The 22,379-nt window shown below is 36.0% G+C and overlaps 5 protein-coding genes and 1 non-coding gene across 9 annotated transcripts; 3 read left to right on the top strand and 3 right to left on the bottom strand.

Moving 5' to 3' along the window:
• The first annotated feature begins 1,755 nt into the window (after window positions 1-1,755).
• Window positions 1,756-6,836, top strand: LOC106383455 (mitogen-activated protein kinase kinase kinase 20-like). The gene has a single exon (XM_013823555.3). The coding sequence runs from the start codon at window positions 4,933-4,935 to the stop codon at window positions 5,833-5,835; it is 903 nt and encodes a 300-aa protein (XP_013679009.3). The 5' UTR covers window positions 1,756-4,932; the 3' UTR covers window positions 5,836-6,836.
• A 1,758-nt stretch (window positions 6,837-8,594) lies between these two features.
• LOC111207915 (mitogen-activated protein kinase kinase kinase 20-like) lies at window positions 8,595-10,356 on the top strand. The gene has a single exon (XM_022706485.2). The coding sequence runs from the start codon at window positions 9,037-9,039 to the stop codon at window positions 9,916-9,918; it is 882 nt and encodes a 293-aa protein (XP_022562206.2). The 5' UTR covers window positions 8,595-9,036; the 3' UTR covers window positions 9,919-10,356.
• LOC106391014 (mitochondrial amidoxime reducing component 2) lies at window positions 10,194-12,202 on the bottom strand. Of its 2 annotated transcripts, none has more exons than XM_013831585.3 (9): window positions 12,147-12,202; window positions 11,917-12,066; window positions 11,546-11,695; window positions 11,284-11,460; window positions 11,119-11,207; window positions 10,973-11,037; window positions 10,776-10,878; window positions 10,595-10,708; window positions 10,194-10,507 (listed from the first exon to the last, which is right to left on the bottom strand). In XM_013831585.3, the coding sequence occupies exons 2-9, from the start codon at window positions 12,008-12,010 to the stop codon at window positions 10,373-10,375; spliced, it is 927 nt and encodes a 308-aa protein (XP_013687039.2). In that variant the 5' UTR covers window positions 12,011-12,066; window positions 12,147-12,202; the 3' UTR covers window positions 10,194-10,372. The 2 variants fall into 2 exon arrangements, with proteins under 2 accessions (XP_013687039.2, XP_048618288.1); XM_048762331.1 differs by having other exon boundaries at window positions 11,917-12,059; window positions 12,147-12,192.
• A 179-nt stretch (window positions 12,203-12,381) lies between these two features.
• Window positions 12,382-14,229, bottom strand: LOC106391031. Of its 3 annotated transcripts, none has more exons than XM_013831598.3 (4): window positions 14,077-14,155; window positions 13,671-13,778; window positions 13,292-13,527; window positions 12,382-12,680 (listed from the first exon to the last, which is right to left on the bottom strand). In XM_013831598.3, the coding sequence occupies exons 2-4, from the start codon at window positions 13,719-13,721 to the stop codon at window positions 12,590-12,592; spliced, it is 378 nt and encodes a 125-aa protein (XP_013687052.1). In that variant the 5' UTR covers window positions 13,722-13,778; window positions 14,077-14,155; the 3' UTR covers window positions 12,382-12,589. The 3 variants fall into 3 exon arrangements, with proteins under 3 accessions (XP_013687052.1, XP_048618289.1, XP_013687064.1); XM_048762332.1 differs by having other exon boundaries at window positions 13,671-13,772; window positions 14,077-14,093; XM_013831610.3 differs by lacking the exon at window positions 13,671-13,778 and having other exon boundaries at window positions 14,077-14,229.
• TRNAT-AGU lies at window positions 14,222-14,295 on the bottom strand. Its single transcript has one exon. It is a non-coding gene; the product is annotated as a tRNA-Thr (tRNA).
• Window positions 14,296-16,284: 1,989 nt separating this feature from the next.
• LOC106391004 (LRR receptor-like serine/threonine-protein kinase GSO2) lies at window positions 16,285-20,971 on the top strand. Its single transcript, XM_013831574.3, has 2 exons — window positions 16,285-20,278; window positions 20,357-20,971. The coding sequence occupies exons 1-2, from the start codon at window positions 16,927-16,929 to the stop codon at window positions 20,731-20,733; spliced, it is 3,729 nt and encodes a 1,242-aa protein (XP_013687028.3). The 5' UTR covers window positions 16,285-16,926; the 3' UTR covers window positions 20,734-20,971.
• Window positions 20,972-22,379: the final 1,408 nt, after the last annotated feature.

Below are 22,379 nucleotides of genomic sequence, written 5' to 3'. Positions count from 1 at the left end.
ATCCCATAGGCAGGAAAGTCACTTATGGTCCACAAAAGCATAGCTCGCATCGTAAAATTCTTCTTCGTTGAGCAGTCATACGTCCTCATCCCTGTTGACCACAAATCCTTCAACTCTTTTATCAGTGGTTGTAGGAAAACATCAAGTGACCTTTTTGGATGCTTCGGACCGGGTATTAATATGGTCAAGAATAAAAACTCCCGTTGCATGCACATCTCCGGTGGCAGGTTGTATGGCGTAAGAAAGACAGGCCACAATGAATATTGTCTCCCTGACATTCCAAATGGACTAAATCCATCTGTGCATAATCCGAGGTACACATTCCGGCTATTGCTAGCGAAATTCGGATGTACTTTGTTAAAATGTTTCCAGGCTCTTGCATCTGATGGATGAGTCATCTCACCATCCGTCTGAGTATGCTCGGCATGCCACCTCATCTTTCCAGCAGTCTGCTCCGATTGGTACAATCTTTTCAATCTATCTGTAATTGGTAGGTACCACATCCTTTGGTACGGTACCCTATTACGTCCCCTTCCTTGCGGCTTGAATCGTGGTTTCTTGCAGAATCGACATTCTTCCAACTTCTCATCATCTCCCCAGTAGATCATGCAGTTGTCGATGCAAACATCTATCATCTCCGAAGGCAACCCAAGACTATAAACCAGTTTCTGAATCTCATAATAAGAATCAGCAGACTCATTGTCTTCCGGCAAATACTCTTTAAATAAATCTGCCCATTCGTTCATGCAACTTTCAGGTAGATTGTGATCAGTTTTAATATTCATCATTCTAGCAGCCAATGACAATTTAGAGAGACCTTCTCTACAACCACTGTAAAGTGGTTGATTTGCCGCATCTAACATTTCATAAAACTTTTTTGAATCTATGTTAGGTTCTTCATCTTCATCATCATGAGCTACGAATGCATCAGTTACCATATCATGAACCCTATCATAATCTACCATCGGCTGATCCTCCTGATGGTAACTATGTGCATTATGCAATTGATGATCAACCGGTTCTTCTTGAAAGTTGTTATTACTACTACTAGCTTCATTCTGATCATAACTATAACCTTCTCCATGTTGAAACCAGATATAATAATTTGGCGTGAAACCTCTATTTACTAAATGCTTCCAAACATTTTCACGGTTTGCCAACTTTGAATTGTTACATTTCCTACAAGGACAGAATATTTTACCGCTTTCTTGGGCGAGCGGTGTAGAATCTGCTTGATGCATAAAACGCTCCAACCCAGCAAGATATTCTTTCGTCACTCTCCCGTTAGCATCTCTATGCATATACATCCACCTCCGCAACTCGAAAATATTTCCCAAGCCCGACATTTTTTTCACGTTTTTTTTTCTTGTTGGTGTGCGTAAAATTATGTTCAAACCTCCATATATATAGAAAATTTTCGAATCTGGTAGTTGAATTTTGCTAGGAATTTACGACGAAAAATTAGGTTGGTGGCAAAAAAAACGTGTTAAGTTGGTGGATTTCTCGTTCTTTCCTCGTAAGTTATTTCCTCGTAAAACTCATGCTAAAATTACGACGAATTTGCGACGAAACACATTTTTCTCGGAAAAACCACGTCAACTTACGACGATTTTACGAGGAAAAGCTTTACTCGGTATTTTACAAGGCCATTACGAGGAAACTTTATTTCCTCGTAATTTCATCGTTAAGTCATCGTAATTTCACGAGGAATAGTTTTCCTCGTTAAATTTCCTTGCTAAAACTGTGTTTTCTTGTAGTGAATGGGTTTGATTGAAAATCAAAAAAATTGTGAAATTATCTCTGGTTTATCAGGTGCACGGAAGCTTGATCATGGAGTTTATTGCAAATGGTGGGTTAGTCCCGCTATAAGCAAGGCCATGGATGGTTAAATCCTCAACTCTGATTAATGGAGCTCTCTCAGTGCATTGTTCAGGAATTAAGATTTTTTCTGCAAATATACTTTTGCAGTTTTGCCCAAAACGTTTAAGGATTTTTCAGGTATATTAATGTTGTTCTTTGATTGTAGGATGTTTCTCTCAGTGCTCCTTTCTTACAACTTCCTTATTTAAATAAATTTAATGCTAAAAGGATAGGGTTGCAGGTTGGATTATTTTGAGAGTTTCAAGAGGTGCACCTGGAAGAACATTCTTAACCACTCACGGAGGTTGCTGGTTTGATGGAGAGCGATGTTGTGGACATCGAGAATGATACCTCTCTGAATGTAGAAGTCACTTGCAAAACAAAAGGTGAAGAAGTTTTCGAGAAAGCAACTTTACGACAGTGACCACTCTGAAACGCCTCACTGGAATATTAGGCGGTATTCTTCATTCGGCTTACTTCCCTTTCCGCAAAGAGAAAAGCTTATGGGTTCTTCTTGCGGATTCAAACAATATCTGTTTCTTCCCGAAGGTTGCTTTCATGGACAGAGTTGAAGCTATAAGCATTGCTTCGAGTGCTATTATTTAGACAGTGAATACTTTAGGAGAAAGCATCGAGACAAATCATAATGCAGTTAGAGAAGTTCCGACTCTGTGAGAAGATTAAAAGTGGGTCTAGATTGGTTTTGCAGCCACTTTCCGAGGTAGGTGGAATGATACTGAGACAAAAACGTCAATACTCTTGCTAACCACTCTAAATTCAAAAAAAATACTTGGAGGTACGTCTCTTTCCATTTTTATGTTTCATATAGTAATTGTAGTTATTCATAGACTTGAAAAGTTACACATTTAAAGACTTCTCTACGGATGTGTATCATTACTAATACCATTCCATCTATACTTTCAGGTGTTGTAACCCTTAGCTTCACAGATTCCCCACGACTCTTCTTTGATTCCGACGGAAGTGTGACCGAAAAATATCTATCAAGGTAATCGTGAATAAATCTTCCCTTCTCACCAAAAAAAAATCCTCAGAGTGTCCACTATATATGCTTCATACTCCACCACTATTCATTAGTTTTGGTCAGCATGTTTCTCCACCGTCACACCAGTTATAAGTACTAAAATATGAATGCCAAACCATGTCGTCGTCCACCGCTCTCGAAATTAATTCTATATAAACACATTTCATATTCAACCATGTTCGAGCTAGGTTTGGAGCAAATGGAGATACCACACCAGCTATCAAAAGCTCCTCCGCAGCTATCAATAGCTTCCACGTAAGTGTTTTCAAACAGTTCTGTTAGCATCATCTATGAATCTACAGCTCCCCTTTATGTCTTATATATATTATTCGCAAGTCATGCGACTAATCGTGTGCTATATATATATATAGATATTGGTTTGAGGTTAAAGTATGTGATGACGGTGGTGGTGAGGCAACCTTTGTCATCTTTAAGCAGCAATGAAACTGGTTGATAGATACCAAGGTGGCAAAGGGGTTAGCTATCGTAGAAATTCTTTAATAAGTTTACACCCAAGTACTTTACTGACTTGAGGTTAAAGTATGTGATGACGGTGGTGGTGAGGCAACCTTTGTCATCTTTATGTTTTGGTGGTGCTCTGTCGGGAAACTACGAAAGTTTTTGATCATTGTTTAATATTGTTAATGCACTAAGGTGGCAATGACAACCCGGTGATTACATGCCTGGTGGTGGAGCTGTGAAAAGAAGTTATCCATGTGAGAACATGACGGACTCGGACATTAGAGGAAGCACTGCTGATGGGAATGGTGATGGGGAAACAGCTGCTCCAAGTGATCTAAATTAGTCACATGTAACTGACAAGAATACAGGAGAGGATGCAGCAGTTCTGGAGGAAGAGCGCTCCACATAGAAACAATGAGATTATTAACAAGTTTGAAGACTCATCGACAACGAAAACGCGCCCACATGAACATTGCATTGAAGACTTTCTTTAAAAAAAATTCACTTTCTATGAACTAAGAGATTTTTCTTAAACCATGTCACTGCTTTTAATAAGTTTGTCCAGCTAATCTATTACTACACTGTTTATCAATGTCTAGAAATATTTTTTTATTATAAAGAATCAGCTACATCATATAAAGCAACAGCTTAAATAAAAATGTATAAGTTGATAAAAAAAAATTTGTATAAAATAAAAGGTAAAACAAACATATAAAAGGAAAAACAATATATGCTAACACAATCTACCACAATAATTATTTTTTTAAATATTATTTTTATTATCATAGTCAAATTAGAAAAACATTTTTTAAAAATTAAAAAAAATAATTTTAATGAAAAATATTAATGGTCGAACAAGTATATAATCTCTAAATTAAAATAAATTAAAATTTCAAAATTTTGTTAAACTTTAAATAATATTTATATTATTTGCTCATTTGCTCACCCGCCCATTTGCTTATTTAAAATATTAACTTTACTTTATATTTAAATTTCAACTAAATTAACTTTTTTACAACTATCGGCTTTTATTCTACTTTTATTGAATCGATTAGTGACTACCACTTATGCTATTCCACTTTGAACTAAGCAACTTCAAAATAAATTAATACTCTATAGTCGTTAACCAATGGATCGGAAAAATATCACTCTTTTGCAATATTTTCATTTTCATATTTTTGAACATTTATTAAGACCATAAAATAAATTGTAAATTAAAGTAAAAATAAAATAAACAAATCCGGCGCGCAGCGCCGGAATACTACTAGTAAGATATATAAGAATGCAAATCTGAAAATCAATTTAGATTTTGAGGAATAACCAAAAAAAAAAGGAATAAGAAACTGAAAAGGAAATTAAACATGATAATTTAGTTTAAAAAACTAAACACGATAAACAACAAAAACAAAAGGAAAGAGTGAAAACCCAAAGCGAATAGTGAACAACGTACTCAAGTAGCTTCATATATATAAGAACGCTAGAGACTCCTCTAGCTATCATTGATTCGATTACTTGTTTCTCAGACCAAAAACAAAACACAATAGAGTCAAGAACCCTAGTTACAGAGAATGACTAAGATGGTGATGATTAGAGAAGACAACAACAACATCAGCAAAGCTCCGAATGTTGTTGGCCAATCTTCTTCAGTACTAGAGTTTGTCTGTGTACTTGGCCGAGGTAGTTTTGGTTCGGTCACTCTCATAAGAGACTCCAAACACCGGTTACACGCTGAGAAATCATCTACAATAGCTTACATGGAGAGTCTCAAGAAAGAGCATAGGATCATGCTTCGTTTCCGTAACCATCCACGCATCGTCCAAACTACAAACCCTAATCTTCACATAGGTATCAACCTCGACCATTGTTACATGTACATGGAGTTTGCCTCCAAAGGTACTCTCCACAACTTCATCTCCCACTTCAATGGCCAACCAATGCCTGAGGTTATGATCGGACGCGCTGCTCTCATGATCCTTCAAGGACTCGAGGCTCTTCACTCTCACGGCTACGTTCACTGCGACCTCAAGCCGGCTAACGTTCTCCTCTTTCCTTCCAAGATTGTCGGAGAGCCGTGGGATCTCAAGCTTGCTGACTTCGGTCTATCTAAGGAGCCTTCTTGTACGAATCCAAGGTCCTCCTTGTCTGGCGGTACAAAGGAGTACATGCCCCCTGAGTCTTTGGGACCCAACCGAGTGAAGATGATTGGACCGGCTGTTGACATGTGGGCTCTAGGGTGTGTTGTGCTTCAGATGTATGGAGGCCGTCCAGTGAAGTTGGGAGAATGTTTTTACAAGTGGAGGCTTCCGAGACTTGTATCTCCGCTGGCCAATAACTTCTTGAGGCGGTGCATGGCGTTGCAGCCCTCACGCCGAGCCACCGCAGCGGATCTGTTGAAACATCCTTTTGTTTGCACCAAGGCTACATCATATGCTTCAGTACTGTCCTCCTCCTCCTGTCATAAAACACAATAATGTTTATGAGAGAATATTGTGGTAGAAGACAAGGAGGAGACCGATGATGATGGATCCAAGATCTAGCTAGAGATTTGATCTGCTGAGTTCTCAACCGTTAGGTCTCGGTTGTTAAAGAAAGTTGTCTTTAATTTTATTCAGTTGAGTTTGAGTCTTGATTTGATTGTTGTTGCACAGTTAAGAACAGTATAATTCATGTTTTGGTACTTGACTTAATATTCTTTTAATGTATCTTTGTCTTTGCCTGATGATTGCTATTGAAATGTTTAAAAGAATCTAATATATACTATTATTATTACACAGTTTAAATTAGTCAAACAGAAAAACATTCACACATTCATTTGGAGGCATTAATCCAGTGGAAAGGTTTACCTGGTTACGAGCAATCATGGCTCCATGTGTTGTTTTTTATAAAATCTATCGGCAGATCCATGTGAGAGACTTGGTTATGCAGTTTCCAGATTTTACCTGAAGAGGGGGGGTATTAATTGATAGCCCTGGAGAGTATACACCAGGAAGAGAGGCAGAGGAGTTAAGAAAAAAAGGCTTAATTGAGATGACGTGGCAGAGGAGTTGGAGGGAAGTGAAAATAATTGATGGTGAGTCCAGAGAAGCATAAATAATGAGAGTCTGTTGTAGATATTTTTCATGAAATTTTGTTAGAGAAGATTGAAGTCGTGAGAGGGTTTGTCTCTGCGATTCAGTTTACTCAAGGAGAAAGGTCGTTGGGATTGTAATTCACTTTCGATATTCAATAATACATTGCTTATAACAAGTTAACAACCATACAAAAATTCGTTTCTTTTTTAACTTTTCTGGACTAACCATTTAGTGAATGTCCATCACTTCCACCATACAGAAGAAGAAAAATGATATCTAAAGAATATTATATGAAACATATTTTTTAGTATTTTTCCGATATTAAAACTGTAGGACCATGATTTATGTTGAATAATTGCAGCATATATTAATACCAAACAAAACTTATAAAAGAAAACAATAAACGATGCCATAATACACGAACCCGTTGTATGAAGGTAATGAACCAAAACTTTGCGTTGTACTCTCATAATAGAAATGGCAAATTTGCATGTTGTCTGTTTCAGAATGAGACCCCAAGGTTCCCTTTTTTAGTTTACTTGAGACTTAGAATGGAAGACTCGAAACTTAATAGTAACACAAAACAAAGACTCAAAACTTGGAGTCAGGGCTGCATCTACTGCCGAGCCATCTATTATATCAGTTTTGGATTCTTCTTAAATGAATGTGGTTTATTGAACAGGTGTAAAGGTTTGTAACTCAAACTTGTATAGTGAGCTAATGATCTATACTATTAAAGCAAAATCTTTTTTAGGATTATGTCCCTGATTTTTTCAATTAATTACAAAAATTGCCATTATCTTTTTGAATTTTTTAAATGGTTTTCAGCCACATTAATTGCACCAGTCAGAAACAAGTATTTAAAAACGAATTTACAAGCCCATTTTGGTAGTAAAAAAGGTTGGGATTTCAAGCCCATTTCGACTTTATTAGAAACCCAATCAGATTACAATTATTTTTATGTATACTTCAAAGATCTATACTAAAATCGATTTATGACATATATGCTATTTACATAGTATTAGCACTTTAACCATGCAAAAAATATGAATATAATTTTTTATTAGTACTTTCCGTTTGTTTCTTTTTTGGTAAGACCATACGGTCATATGTCGAAGAAGCTGGATTACTTGTGGGTGGGTTTCACGAATTCGATGTTCATTTAAATACTTGATTTTTTTGACCAAAAAAAATTAGAAAACCCATTTTAAAAACAGTAAAACATAAAAATGGATTCAAAATTTTGTTTGTATTTCTTTTAATCACCTTTTAAAATATTCTACGAAAGGATATTTGGGATTTAATAGTTTACAATAAACTAAAAATATTAATACAAGGAACTATTTTTTAAAAACAACTCTTCAGAATTACTTTGTATTACTATAAAACATCAGCATATTAAAAAAATTAGTTATCAAATAACACATAAGGTTACAATTAACAAATATTTATTTATTTTTATTTGATTTTTAAAAGAAACAAATCTCGCGCTTTTAAAATATGAGTCATTATATATATTATTATATTTATATCTCAATACATATCATCCTAAATATATAAAATAATTACTACACATATAACAAAAAACAATTATAAAAATATAAATGTTATAAATATAATATGTTATAAAATGATATTTTTAGAAAGAGTTAATCCCGCGCTTTGAAAGCGCGGGTCAAAATCTAGTTAAGAATTAAAATACGATTTTCTGAAGTAAAATGTTTATTGGTACAAACACAAGTTCATAAGCCAGGTTAAGGTGTTGATTGTTTACTGATCTTGAAGTAGTTTCGGGTTTGTTTTTGAAAAAAAAAAACCACTTTTTACCGAATCAAACTTTTAGATAAATAGATTTCCTTTGACCAAAAAAAAAGATAAATAGATTTCATTCAATGAAAGGAAGCTGGTTTTAAGTTTTTTTTCCATAATTTTAAAAGAAAATCCAAAAACTACATCTGTTAACTTTTTCATCAAATTATGTTGGTTTTCAAAAAAAAAAAATTTAATACTGCTATTAATTTTCTAAAATCTATCCAAGTTTTTCGAAAAGCTAAAATATACAGAAAAATCAGAAACTAAAAATTGAAAACCCCAAAATCTAAAAACTGAATCAAAAATCAAAAATCAAAAATTAAAAATCAAAAATCAAAAATCAAAAACTGAAAACCAATAAAAATAAGTTTAAAATCAATTTAAATTTTGAGAAATAAGAAAAATTAAAAAAGAAATATACAACTAAAAAGGAAACAGTGAACAATTTAACAGACTCAACTTCTTATAAATAAGATAAATAAGAATGCAAATTTGAAAATCAATTGAAACTTTGAGGAATAACAAAAAAAAAAAGGAAAGAAGAAACTAAAAAGGAAATTAAACATGATAATTTAGTTCAAGAAGAATTAAACATGATAACCAACGAAAACAAAAGGAAAGAGTGAAAACCCAAAGCGAATAGTGAACAACGTACTCAAGTAGCTTCATATAAATAAGAACGCTAGAGACTCCTCTCTAAAGCTATCATTGATTCGATTACTTGTTTCTCAAACCAAAAACAAACACACAAAATAGAGTCAAAAACCCTAATTACAGAGTATTACCAAGATGGTGATGATTAAGGAAGACAACACCAACAACAACAGCAAAGCTCCGAATGTTGTTGGCCAATCTTCTTCAGTACTAGAGTTTGTCTGTTTTCTTGGCCGAGGTAGTTTTGGTTCGGTCGCTCTCATAAGAGACTCCAAACAAAGGTTACACGCTGAGAAATCATCTCCAATATCTTACATGGAGAGTCTCAAGAAAGAGCATAGGATCATGCTTCGTTTCCGTAACCATCCACGCATCGTCCAAACCACAAACCCTAATCTTCACATAGGTATCAACCTCGACCATTGTTATATCTACATGGAGTTTGCCTCCAAAGGTACTCTCCACAACTTCATCTCCCACTTCAATGGCCAACCAGTGCCTGAGGTTTTGATCAGACGCGCTGCTCTCATGATCCTTCAAGGCCTCGAGGCTCTTCACTCTCACGGCTACGTTCACTGCGACCTCAAGCCGGCTAACGTTCTCCTCTTTCCTTCCAAGATTGTCGGAGAGCCGTGGGATCTCAAGCTTGCTGACTTCGGTCTATCTAAGGAGCCTTCTTGTACGAATCCAAGGTCCTCCTTGTCTGGCGGTACAAAGGAGTACATGTCTCCTGAGTCTTTGGGACCCAACCGAGTGAAGATGATTGGACCGGCTGTTGACATGTGGGCTCTAGGGTGTGTTGTGCTTCAGATGTATGGAGGCTATCCAGTGAAGATGGGAGAATGCTACAGGTGGAGGCTTCCGAGACTAGTATCTCCGCTGGCCAACGACTTCTTGAGGCGGTGCATGGCGTTGCAGCCCTCACGCAGAGCCACCGCAGCGGATCTGTTGAAACATCCTTTTGTTTGCACCAAGCCCAAATCATATGATTCATTCAGTACTGTCCTCCTGTCTTAAGACACATTAATGTTATGAAAAAATATGTTAGAAGACCGATGATGGCTCCAAGACCTAGAGAGTCGTATTTAGGTTTATTCAGTTTAGTTGGCGTCTTAATAACAGTATAATTCATGTCTGGTACTGACTTTATATTCTTTTTATGTATCTTTGTCTTTAATATCAGAGTATATTTTTCTAGAGTTTGATTCTTTGCCTCTGTGATTGCTATTTAGATGTTTTAAAAGAGAGACCTCTCTAATAAGTAAGAATCTAATATATTGCACAGTTTAAACTAGTCAAACAGAAAAGCATCATATCACATATTCGACAAGATGTATCTCTCAGAACAAGTGAAGTTTGTTTGATTCAGATGAGCAATCAAGCAATCATCTATCTTGACTATAGTTTAGACACAAGAACAAGATAACACACATAATAAGAAGAAAAAGAAAGAAAGCAAATATGTTGAGAGTTAAACAGCTGCTTCAGTTATGGAAGTCATCATCTTTAGAACAGAGATGGTATCACCAACTCTGATTGTCTTGCTGCCTTTGCCTTCACTGTTGCTTATGTTCCAGTTCCAAACCATCTCCTTACCAAAGTAAACCTGTCACAAAATTTATTGAACCGGTTTAAGCATCAGACAGGATCCAAGTACAAGTCTCTTCCCACACAAAACCAGACAATATCTAACCTTTCCACGCGCCTTCTTATCTGGCATTAAGACTTTGTCTGATCTGAATTTCATCAGAGTTTCAGTTGGTTCTGCTGCACCTGGAACTCCGGTTTCTTGATTCACCAGTGGTACCTAAAAGAACAACAATAACAGTTTTTTAAAAGCCTCAGAGTTGATAATCTGAGTGTTGGATACTCACCTTGCAGCGGCTACACAGCCTTACTCCTTGGAAGACTAATTCGTTAATCTTGATTTCATCCCAAAGATCTTCACCAAAAGGATCACAGTTATCGACAAGAAAACTACAAGAGAATCAAAGAAAAATCAAGATCACAACAAAACGAAACAACCATCATCAAAGAGATTAAGAACTCGGAATGAATGATAGTATTTTACTTGGGTCGAAAACGGTTAATAGGCACCGGTTCTGGTAGGAGTGTATTCAGCTGGTCTAAAGAAGCCTAGGAACATCAAGCAAGACAAAAGAAGATCAAATGCACATTCTCACTAATCTGATACTGTAACTATCATTAATTGCTCACCTGAGATGCAAACAAAAACGGAAACATATCTGCAAATGTTGTAGAGTAGCCTGCTGCGAACTCTGGAGGTGAAGGTCTGGTTTCAGTTTCTGTATCAAGAAAGAAGTTGATCAACTATGTGCATTTCAAATCTGTTGCAAAATGAAAAGAATAAGAAGCTAAAACCTTTATTAAACCGAACCAAACGGCTTTGTTTGCCAAGATAATCTGAAAACCATTTTGCAGCTTCTTCTCCCTCATCAAAAGCAGAGCCAGACCACTCCCACATGGACACACCTTCTGCTATCGAGCTCGGTTTAGTCAATGGAATCTTTAACGGACTCATACCTGGAGCTCTTACCACTGCCAAAATGAAATAATCAAGACAATCAATTCTGAGTCTCAGGTTCAGACAAGAGTATATGTAAATTATTAACACAGTAATTACCCAAAAATGTGTCTTTTGTTGGCTCCCAGTCTTCCAAGAAGGCTTCCTTAGGCAGCTCGGATTCGACAAGAGCAAGCTTTGGCTCAACTCTTTGAGTGTATGCTCTTCCTTTGTAGTTCACCACTAACCAGTACCGGTCCCATTGAAACCCTGCATATATCAGTTTCAACAGATTAAGCCAACCTCATAGTCCAACAGTCCCCTATCAACACTCATGGGAATCTTATAAAACTGTTCACTTTCTCATAAGTTCTATTTTATCGAGCCCATAACATATTACTCACCAAATTCAAAGAACCCAAAAGTGATCTAAAGGGTAATTTTCTCATTACTAATTGTTACAAAGAGAAGAAGTTTGTTCTTTGAATTACCAGTCTGAGTGACGGTTGCCTGAGGGACGGAGATTCCACGGCAAGATTTGATCGGATAGATGAACAAAGACTGAATCTTCAGAGCTTCCTCCATCTCTATCTCTCTCTCTGCGCCGACTCTCTCTGACACAGTCCTACAAAGACTTTAAACTAATCTTTTTGTTTAGGAGTGAGAGGTAGTAGAATGAATAAACACACGTGCACTATATTAGCAGACAGGTTACACCTACCACTACCACGCTACCACCATCTCTAAGATTCGGTTTTTTTTTTTTTCAACTTTGTAAGACTACCGTTCAATGGAATGTTATCAACATTTTACAAAAAAAAAAAATGTCTTTGTCATCGACAGCTCATACGCGTAGCTCGGTAATTAAATCAACGGTTGAGTTATGACACAGCACAAGTTTATCAGCTTGCACACCCTAAAGAGTAAGGAATTAAAAAAAGCAGACAAAAGAAAAATAGAGAAACAAAAGCCATATCAAGTCAAAAGGGAAGCAAATAGCTTTGTAAGATCATTGTAAACTAATGCATAGTTTAAGCATGAAGATTTTATGTTGAGAGGACTTCGCTAATGAAGAAAGTTCTAGTTGACATTATTAACCAACAGAATCTGATACTGAAAGTGCTGAGCTTTTTTTTTTTTAGGAAGCTACAATCCCTACTTATTCTACTTGTTACGCTTCGCAGCACGTCTTCCATGACCCTTCTGTGGTGGTCCCTTATTACGACGCTTCAACATCTCAAGCTTCGATAAGCGCCTACAATAATACACAAACTCTCAAGTTAGAAAGCTACTAAAATATTATCTTCCACAAAATAAGAGAAAATCAATTCTACTGTCCTAAAGCTACTTTGCGTACACAGCTCGGCATAAGCCTCACATAACACAACCATTCATGTCATAAGACTACGTGCTTTCTCATGCCCTGAATTTCATAAACTACCGAGCAAACCAGAAATGATTCTCCGTTTGTTGACTTTCTGAATCAATTACGGAAGAAGAACAGAGTACAAACTGAAGCAAGGAAGACCACCAAAGACGAACAGTATGATAAATTCTCCTAAATCAATCCAAAAGACTCAGCCCTTCTGCCTGTTAAAACACTCAACCACTTGGATGATTACAATTCTCGTACACTGGACTAACGTCAGGCCTATCAAATACTACCCCACCAACTCAACTCAACACAAATTGCATAAACATTATTTGCAATTGAGGCATAGCTTTATTGAAATATATTAACTAGGCATTGCTTCTACTCAAGTCTACTTTAAGGCATGCTTGATAACATGTTGTTGACTACACTGGTTTGCACTAAATAGGGAAAAGTAAATAAACAACTTAAAAGAAGAAGTTTATAGGGAGTACTCTTTTTCTTCTCTAGCCAAGACATTGGGATCCTCATTCTTAATGTCGTATGGATACCACTCTGCAACCTTATCACCAAAAAGCTTCTTCCTTAAGATCTTATGAGGAGACCTCTGCCCTGTTGGGTTAAGCATATGTCCGAAAATCCTTGCTCTAGCTTCGGTCACACCAACAGTGACTGCTGAAGTTACAAGATTTTTCAGGCTACCACTAGCCATCTTTCCTTCAAAAACTACCTGTTAAAAGCAAGAAACATGATCAACCAATTTGCAAAACCAACACATTTTTATGCTGATAAGTTAAACAAAAAGACTAAAGATCTCAATCACGAGACTCAGTGATATTATTATTAAATCCAAGATGGGTAAATGTCACATACAAAGGTACACACTTTAAGCTTAAATACGGGAACTAAGCAACGATCCTTCATAACTGGGTCCAGTTTCCTTAACTTTAGTCTCTAAAGACAGGAGATCTCTATCTGAAACTGAAACATCAGCATGAGATCCAGACGAATCTGGGTAAAGTTTCTACAGTTCAACGGGAGGAATTGGTCTATATTCACGAAAAAGATCATAACGATGTTACAAGCGCAATAAGAAATAACGGAGAGAAAAAAAAACAGATAGCATTTCGTTATGGATCCAAGAAATACTCTCTGAAACATTTCATCGAACACGTTCCCTGCTCCAGTGAAAAAAAACTGAGGGAACCATTTCCACAATCAGCGCTGAGACTATCCATCGAATGTCAGCGGAGAAGAAGAAAAGGAGAGGGAAACGTACCGCAAAAGAGAAGCGATTAGTGAGTCGGAGACGGCGAGACTGCGAAACGAGAGACGCTATAAATAAAAAGTCGGCGAATGTAGTGGGGGTAGCATTCGGAAGTTTTACAATATAAAAGTACAAAATGAAAAATTAAAATACAATTTGCTTTCATTGAGAGTTGAACTCAAGACCTCCCGCTTACTAAACGGGTGCTCTAACCAACTGAGCTATGAAAGCTTTGCTAACTTAACATTACAATTACAAATTTATCTCTTTTGTAAAGGTTTTATTTATATGTAAAGGACACTGAATGGTTGACAACTTTTTTTGGCTGATCAAAAAATAGCATTACCTAACCTAACTGATTTAAGATTTGAAAAGATATTACCGTTCAGAACCAAAAATTTATTAATTAACATATGTTAGTTTGACATCAAACAATATATATACCATTTCGTTATTTCATTTCCTTTGAAAACTGGTAGAGATTCGAATTTTATTGGCATTATAGAAAAAGAAAAATATATTTGTTAATCGTTAATCTAAAAAACCTGCAAAACTGTGTCACGTAAAGATGTACTTTCTCCACGAGTTATCTTTCAAGTACAACTGGAGGTAAACGTGATCAACCATATCATATTTAAAAAAGCAGCAAAGGCACAAACCGATGAGATGGATTGATTATCTATATTGTCTTATTTAGGGGTAGGTTTTATCAGTAGGGGCCAAATAAAGCCGAAGATGATATTGTTAGACAAAGTGTATGTAAACAAATATAAGCAATTGGATTTGATTCAGCGACCTAACTACATGCTAAAAGACAATTAACCATGTAAACCGAGAATAAGCATACTTCAGGAATGAACTCCCCAAATAAGAACATCACACTAAGTAAAAATATAATTGTTTCCCATAAGATAAGGGTTTCACACTTTATCTTTCCCTAAAAAATAACCAATTTGAATATGACATTTCACCCTTTTCAAACCAGATGTTGATAAACTTATCCATTTTAGAATATGATAAACCAAACATAATTATATACATATCTAAAACACAATGAATTGTTGAAGAATACAATTTTTTTTGTTAATCAAAAAGTTTTAACCTTCATTTAAACTTATATCTCTATATCCTTTAAGCAAAAAAAAAAAACTCAGAAATGGATGCTTCTGCGTTTATGTCAAAGATGACATCTGCAAAATCTTTTATTAAATGGGGTAATATCAAAGAGAAACAAGTTAGAACGAACCAATGTGTTGCTGGGTTTGGTGGTGATGACAAACATAATACTGTTTTGTTCAAAATTTAGAGTTCATAGGAATCTAGACTGTGGTTTTACTTCACTATAAAATTTGGGTTATTCCACAAGGCATAGATTTCCTATCTTTATATCTAGACAAACAATTATTTAGCATATAACTGTAAATTTGTATATTATACTCTCTTTGTTTTTACAAAGTGTCAAGATACATTTTGATGGAGGTTAAAAAACTGTATAAAAGATTAATATATTTTTATTTAATGTACAATTAATTAAATAAGAGATGATTTAAATAAAAATCTATTGGTTGCTAAAAAAGTAAAAAAATATTTAATATATAAAATTACATTAAAAATGTAGAATGGTATATTTTGAAATAAAAAATAAGCTAGAATGACATTTTTATGAAACAAAAGAGTATATATAAATAAATGCCGAACAATATACATGAAAATCTAAGGGGTAAATATAGAAAAGCAACTTCTCAAATTTCTCATAAGAGGACTTCTCGAGTCATATGAAGCTAAACAGACTTCACAACAGAGTAATGTTTTTGAAGAAGTACCCTTCAACCAAGTTATCGTTCTGTCGTCTCAACCGCTCTCTTGCATTGGCCATGCTCAAAGCCATATCGTTCTTTCATTATATATATATACAATATAACTTATTTATTTCATTGTCATTAGTCTCCTTCCACATTATCATTACTTACACAACTAAAATTCTCATGAAGCTGAATTTTGTAGATAAATGGAAATAAATTGTGTTAAAGATGGATAAATCGAAACACAACAGCATATTTTTTACGGCTCTTTTACTGTGTGTCACGCTATCATATTCTATATGAACAAGAATAAAATACTAGTAGTATTTTTCAATTTTTTATAAATGGACACACAGTAATTGAAAAACAAAGATAAATTTCAAATTTTTATTTTGCAAAAACATTCAACAAAAAGTTTTCAGGATTTTGAAACCATTTGCAATTTCAATTCTACTAATAAAATCTAAAATCAGCTAATCCGAAACATCTCATCACTATGAGCATTTATAGAAAGAACACAAAGAGACAATGGCACAGTCGCAACATAAATGTAAGAAACTTGCAATTGCATTTTCCAACGCCTCTCATCTGACCCTCGTTGACCTTCGTCTGCTCTTTCCCATTGCTTCATTCATTTCCCTTTAATTACACACACACACACACTGTCAATAATTAATCAAAGCGAAACGACAGAAGATATAAAGAGACACCCGCGTGTCGTCATTTTAAAAGGCTATACTATGTAGTTTTAGGCTTTTAGCCTTCTTTTATAGCCGATCCCAAAGCTTTATCTGCATTTACTTCTCTTGCAACTCACCACACATCAAACATTTGAGCGTGTTATATTCTATAGAGAGAGAGAGAGAGAGTCGTCCCCCATGCACCGTCCTTACGACCAATCATCTCTGTTTCATCAACTTCAACCAAAAAAACCAACAATTCTCTTAAACTCTCTATTTTTCCCAACACTAGTCTCACTTCTACTAATCACCAGTGGAATCTTCTTTCACTTTCATACACTTCTTGTTTCCCGAAGAAGAAGAAGTAAGAAGCAATAACAATGCAGCGACTCTCTCTTCTTGTTCTGTGTTTCCTCTGTTTTTCAGTCGGTTTGGGTTCGGGTCAACCGGGTCAAAGCAACGATCTCCAAACTCTCCTCCAAGTGAAGAAGTCTCTTGTCACAAACCCAAAGGAGGAAAAGGTTCTCCGGAGTTGGAACTCCGATGATTCCAATTTCTGCAACTGGACCGGCGTCACGTGCGGTGGTCGTGAAGTCATCGGTTTAAATCTCTCCGGTTTAAACTTAACCGGTTCAATCTCTCCTTCTATTGGCCGGTTTGATAACCTAATCGACCTCGATCTATCGTCCAACAGTCTCGTAGGTCCCATCCCAGCTTCTCTCTCCAACCTCTCTTCTTCTTTGGAGACTCTGCATCTCTTCTCTAACCTACTCAGCGGCGAGATACCGAGTCAACTCGGTTCACTCGTGAATCTCAAGTGGTTAAAAATCGGAAACAACGACCTCGTCGGATCAATCCCGGAGACGTTAGGGAATCTCGACAATCTCCAGACTCTCGGATTAGCTGCGTGCAGACTCACCGGTCCGATACCGAGTCAACTCGGTCGACTCGTTCAGATGCAGTATTTGTATCTACGACATAACTACCTCGAAGGACCGATTCCACCCGAGTTAGGAAACTGTACCAACCTCGTTACGTTCTCCGCGGAGGTGAACAGCCTCAACGGATCGTTACCGGCGGAGCTGAGTCGACTCGGAAACCTCGAGTCACTCAATTTGGCAAACAACTGCTTCTCCGGAGAGATACCGAGTCAACTCGGTGATCTGCGCAGCCTCAAACACCTTTACTTGATCGGTAACAAACTTAAAGGTTCGATTCCAAAGACATTAACGGAGTTGAAAAGTCTCACAATCCTTGATTTGTCCAAGAACAGTCTCACCGGAGGGATACATGAAGAGTTCTGGAACATGAATCAGCTCGAGTATCTGGTTCTAGAGTACAATCCTCTCTCTGGCTCCTTACCAAAGAGCTTATGTTCTAACAACACAAATCTAAAGCTACTGCTTTTGTCTGAAACTCAGCTTTCCGGCGAGATTCCGACAGAAATCAGCAAATGTCGGTCATTACAAGAGCTTAACTTGTCTAACAACACGCTCACCGGTCAAATTCCCGACTCGTTGTTTCGCCTCGTCGAACTCACGGTTTTATATATTAACAACTGTAGCTTGAAAGGCACGTTATCTCCATCTATATCTAACCTAACGAACCTACAAGAGTTTGGTCCGTCTCACAATGCCTTGGAGGGGAAGTTACCAAAAGAGATCGGTTTTCTCAGCAAACTGGAACGTCTGTTACTTCACGACAACCGGTTTTCCGGTGAAATCCCGGTTGAGATTGGGAACTGCACGAGTCTGCAGCAGATTGACACGTATGGGAATCATTTCAGTGGAGAGATTCCTTCTTGGATAGGAAGATTGAAAGATCTTACTTGGCTTCACTTGAGAGAGAACGAGTTTTCTGGTAACATTCCCGCCACTTTAGGTAACTGTCACCAACTGAGGCTTCTTGATTTAGCTGATAATCACCTCACCGGTTCGATCCCTTCCTCCTTCGGCTTCTTAACGGCCTTGGACCAGCTTCACCTTTACAACAACTCTCTTCAGGGGGACCTTCCGAGCTCACTTATCAACCTCAAGAATCTCACAAGAATCAATTTCTCAAACAACACCCTCGATGGCTCCATCAGTCCCTTGTGCGGTTCAAGCTCTTATCTCTCCTTCGATCTCACGGACAACAGATTCCAGGGAGATATACCTCTTGATCTAGGGAAGTCTCCGAGCCTCGAGCGGTTAAGGTTAGGGAAGAATCAATTCACAGGAAGAATCCCTTGGACATTAGGGAAGATCAATGCACTGTCTTTATTGGATATCTCAAGCAATTCTCTGACTGGAACCATACCAGTAGAGCTCGGTTTGTGTAAGAATCTGACACTCATTGATCTCAGCGATAACTTTATTTCAGGGGTTATACCTCCGTGGCTTGGAAAGCTTCCTTTCTTGGGTGAGCTCAAGCTTTCTTCAAACCAGCTCACCGGTTCACTCCCTAGTGAGATTTTCAACTTAACCAAGCTTCTTGTGCTATCTCTTGATGGTAACTCACTTAACGGCTCTATACCACAAGAGATTGGGAACTTGGAAGCTCTCAATGTGCTTAACCTCGGAAAGAATCAGATTTCAGGTCAGCTTCCTTCAGCCATAGGAAAGCTGAGCAAGCTTTACGAGCTTCGGTTATCGAGAAACATCTTAACCGGAGACATCCCTGTTGAGATTGGACAGCTTCAAGATCTTCAAAGTGCTTTAGATCTCAGCTACAACAACTTCACCGGACACATTCCATCAACCATTTCGACGTTACATAAGCTTGAATCTCTTGATCTGTCTCACAATCACCTTGTCGGAGACATTCCTGGGCCAATAGGGGATATGAAGAGTTTAGGATATCTCAACCTCTCTTACAACAACCTAACGGGCAGGTTAAAGAAACCTTTCTATAAATGGCATGCAGATGCTTTTGTAGGCAATGCAGATCTCTGTGGAAGCCCTCTTAGTCCCTGCAAGAGAGCTGGATCAAAGCAACAAGGTCTTAGCGCGAAAACCGTAGTTATAATCTCTGCGTTGTCTTCAGTAGCAGCTATTGCTTTGACGGTACTAGTGGTTGTCCTCTTCTGCAAGCAAAGTCATGATCTTTTAAACAGCACATTCTCATCAAACGCTTCTCCTTCTTCACAAGCTCCTCTCTTTAGAAACGGAGCTGCAAACACGGATATAAAGTGGGAAGACATTATGGAGGCTACACATGGCCTTGACGACGAGTTCATGATTGGATCAGGAGGGTCAGGAAAAGTTTACAAAGCGGATTTGAAAAACGGTGAGACGATTGCTGTGAAGAAGATTCTCTGGAAAGATGATTTGATGTCAAACAAGAGCTTCAACATAGAAGTGAAGACGCTTGGAACGATCAGACACAGACATTTGGTTAAGCTGATGGGTTACTGCACTAGCAAAGCAGAAGGCTTGAACCTGTTGATTTATGAGTACATGGCGAACGGAAGCGTCTGGGACTGGCTTCACGAGAAGAAGAAGCAGGTTCTTGATTGGGAAACAAGATTGAAAATTGCACTTGGGTTGGCTCAAGGAGTGGAGTATCTTCATTTTGATTGTGCTCCTCCTATAGTTCACCGCGATATCAAAACCAGCAATGTGCTTCTTGACTCCAACATGGAGGCGCACTTGGGAGATTTTGGACTCGCAAAGATCTTAACTGAAGAGTGTAATGACACCAACACAGAATCACATAGTTTGTTTGCTGGCTCTTATGGCTACACTGCACCAGGTTTATATCTTGAGTTTCTTGATTTGGTTTTCCACTGTTAAAGCTAATGTTCTTTTGTTTTGTTTTGTTTTGTTTCAGAGTATGCTTACTCGTTGAAGGCCACTGAGAAGAGCGATGTGTACAGTATGGGGATAGTGTTGATGGAGATTGTGACTGGTAAAAAGCCAACAGATGAAGTGTTTGATGAAGAGACCAATATAGTAAGATGGGTAGAGACGTGTCTTGAGATGCCACCTGGTTCTAGAGCGAGGGAGAATCTAATTGATTCAGAGCTTAAACCGCTTTTGCCTTGCGAAGAAGAAGCAGCTTATCAGGTTCTTGAAATAGCGATTCAGTGCACAAAAACTTATCCTCCGGAGAGACCAACTTCAAGACAAGCTTGCGACCGTCTTCTCAATGCCTTCAACAACAGAGCTGCTAATTATGGGGAGATGCAAACTGGTTCGGAGAAATGATTTTCCACAAGACATATTATGTATTTTGTGCTAATAGAATAATGAAATTGAGCATGTAGTGCTTTCTTATGTGATTCTTGAGGGTTTGGTTACATTAGTAGTTTCCTAACCATCAAAATTGTTCTTGCAAATCAAGAAACTGTCAGTAGAAATCCGGAAACAAAATTATACATAAAAATCGTTGTATTTTCAAACTTTGCTTTAGGGGACTTAAAATGATATTGGATACTTGGGTCTTGATGGATAGAGTGACAAAGCGTTAGCAATATGTTAGCAAATATGTTTCAGAAGTTATATGTTCTTATTAATGTAACTATTATAAATGAATAAGTTTCAAAAAGTAGTATAACTGATTAATAGATTAGTAAATGATTAATATATAAAATTACATTATTTATATGTATAATTTATTTATTTATATATATATAGGATAATTCTCTTAAATAATTTTTTTTGTCACAAAAAGAATCCATACAGAAGAAAATGACCAAAAGATGTTTCATTAAAAAAGGCAAAAAACTTTTTTACTATTTACTTTATAGATATATAAATAATAAAAATAGAAAAACAAAAAAATATAATTAAAAATAAAAATAATTTTGAATTATATGGTTTCAAATTCGAACTTTTTATAATTTTTTCAATTTTTTTTTCAAATTTTTTTTTTCAAATTTTTCTTTTGAAATTCTAAAATGCTTTTTGAAACTATCTTTACAATTTTTATTTTTTAATTTTTAATATTTATTTTTTATTTTCTAAAATTTTATACCCACCACCAAATCCCCTTAACTCTAAATTCAATATCTAGAGTTAGTTAACTTAGCTCGAAAGGTATAAAAATACATTTACTCTTCAATAAAACTTCTTTTGATCATTTTTTTTCTTGTATGCTCTTTTGTGAAATAAACTAAAAATAACTATCCTAGAGAATTCCTCTTAAATAAATTTATCAATGTATTTAATTTATTTTATATATTCTAAAAGTGAAATGCTTTATTAAAACTAGCTTTTCTATTATTTCCATTTATATCTAACTTAATTACCCTAACCTAAAATTAAAAAATTAAATAACTAATCTATTTTTTAAATAATGAATTCCGTTTATATTAAAAATAAATTTGAATAACTAATCATTTATATTATATTTTTCAATATAAAAAAATAATTATATATGCCTACTAATTCATATATATGCCTACTAATTCATATAACTAATCATTTATATTATATTTTATATATTCTATAAATTAAATGCTTTATTAAAACTAACTTCTCTATTATTTTTCATTTATATCTAACTTAATTATTATTAATATATACCCTAACCTAAAATTAAATAATTAAATAACTAATCTATTTTTTTAAATAATGAATTCCGTTTATATTAACAATAAATTTAAATAACTAATCATTTATATTAAATTTATCAATATAAAAAATAATTATATATGCCTGCTAATTCATATATATACAACTACTTTAATCCAAATGCAAGAAACAAATTCTTCAAAACCTTCACCAAATACATAACAATATAATTCTTATAGGTACACTACTAAAAATTAGATATATATATGTATATACATATTTGATAAAATAAATATTAATAAGTAGCTACTATTAATATTTAATGATATGATGAAACA

Source organism: Brassica napus, chromosome C7 (assembly GCF_020379485.1).
Source record: "Brassica napus cultivar Da-Ae chromosome C7, Da-Ae, whole genome shotgun sequence".
Taxonomy (NCBI): Eukaryota; Viridiplantae; Streptophyta; class Magnoliopsida; order Brassicales; family Brassicaceae; genus Brassica; species Brassica napus.
This window is presented reverse-complemented; position numbering and strand designations above follow the sequence as displayed.

Bases quoted from the DNA above. Each gene is read 5' to 3' on its own strand.
- LOC106383455 (XM_013823555.3), top strand. From the start codon at position 4,933: ATGACTAAGATGGTGATGATTAGAGAAGACAACAACAACATCAGCAAA.
- LOC111207915 (XM_022706485.2), top strand. From the start codon at position 9,037: ATGGTGATGATTAAGGAAGACAACACCAACAACAACAGCAAAGCTCCG.
- LOC106391014 (XM_013831585.3), bottom strand. From the start codon at position 12,010: ATGGAGGAAGCTCTGAAGATTCAGTCTTTGTTCATCTATCCGATCAAA. The intron at 11,208-11,283 runs GTTTTAGCTTCT...TTCTTGATACAG, and splicing joins TTTGGTTCGGTTTAATAAAG to AAACTGAAACCAGACCTTCA. The intron at 10,508-10,594 runs GTTAGATATTGT...ATTTTGTGACAG, and splicing joins ATAAGAAGGCGCGTGGAAAG to GTTTACTTTGGTAAGGAGAT.
- LOC106391031 (XM_013831598.3), bottom strand. From the start codon at position 13,721: ATGAAGGATCGTTGCTTAGTTCCCGTATTTAAGCTTAAAGTGTGTACC. The intron at 13,528-13,670 runs GTATGTGACATT...TGCTTTTAACAG, and splicing joins AGCTTAAAGTGTGTACCTTT to GTAGTTTTTGAAGGAAAGAT. The intron at 12,681-13,291 runs GTACTCCCTATA...GTATTATTGTAG, and splicing joins TTGGCTAGAGAAGAAAAAGA to GCGCTTATCGAAGCTTGAGA.
- LOC106391004 (XM_013831574.3), top strand. From the start codon at position 16,927: ATGCAGCGACTCTCTCTTCTTGTTCTGTGTTTCCTCTGTTTTTCAGTC. The intron at 20,279-20,356 runs GTTTATATCTTG...GTTTTGTTTCAG, and splicing joins TTATGGCTACACTGCACCAG to AGTATGCTTACTCGTTGAAG.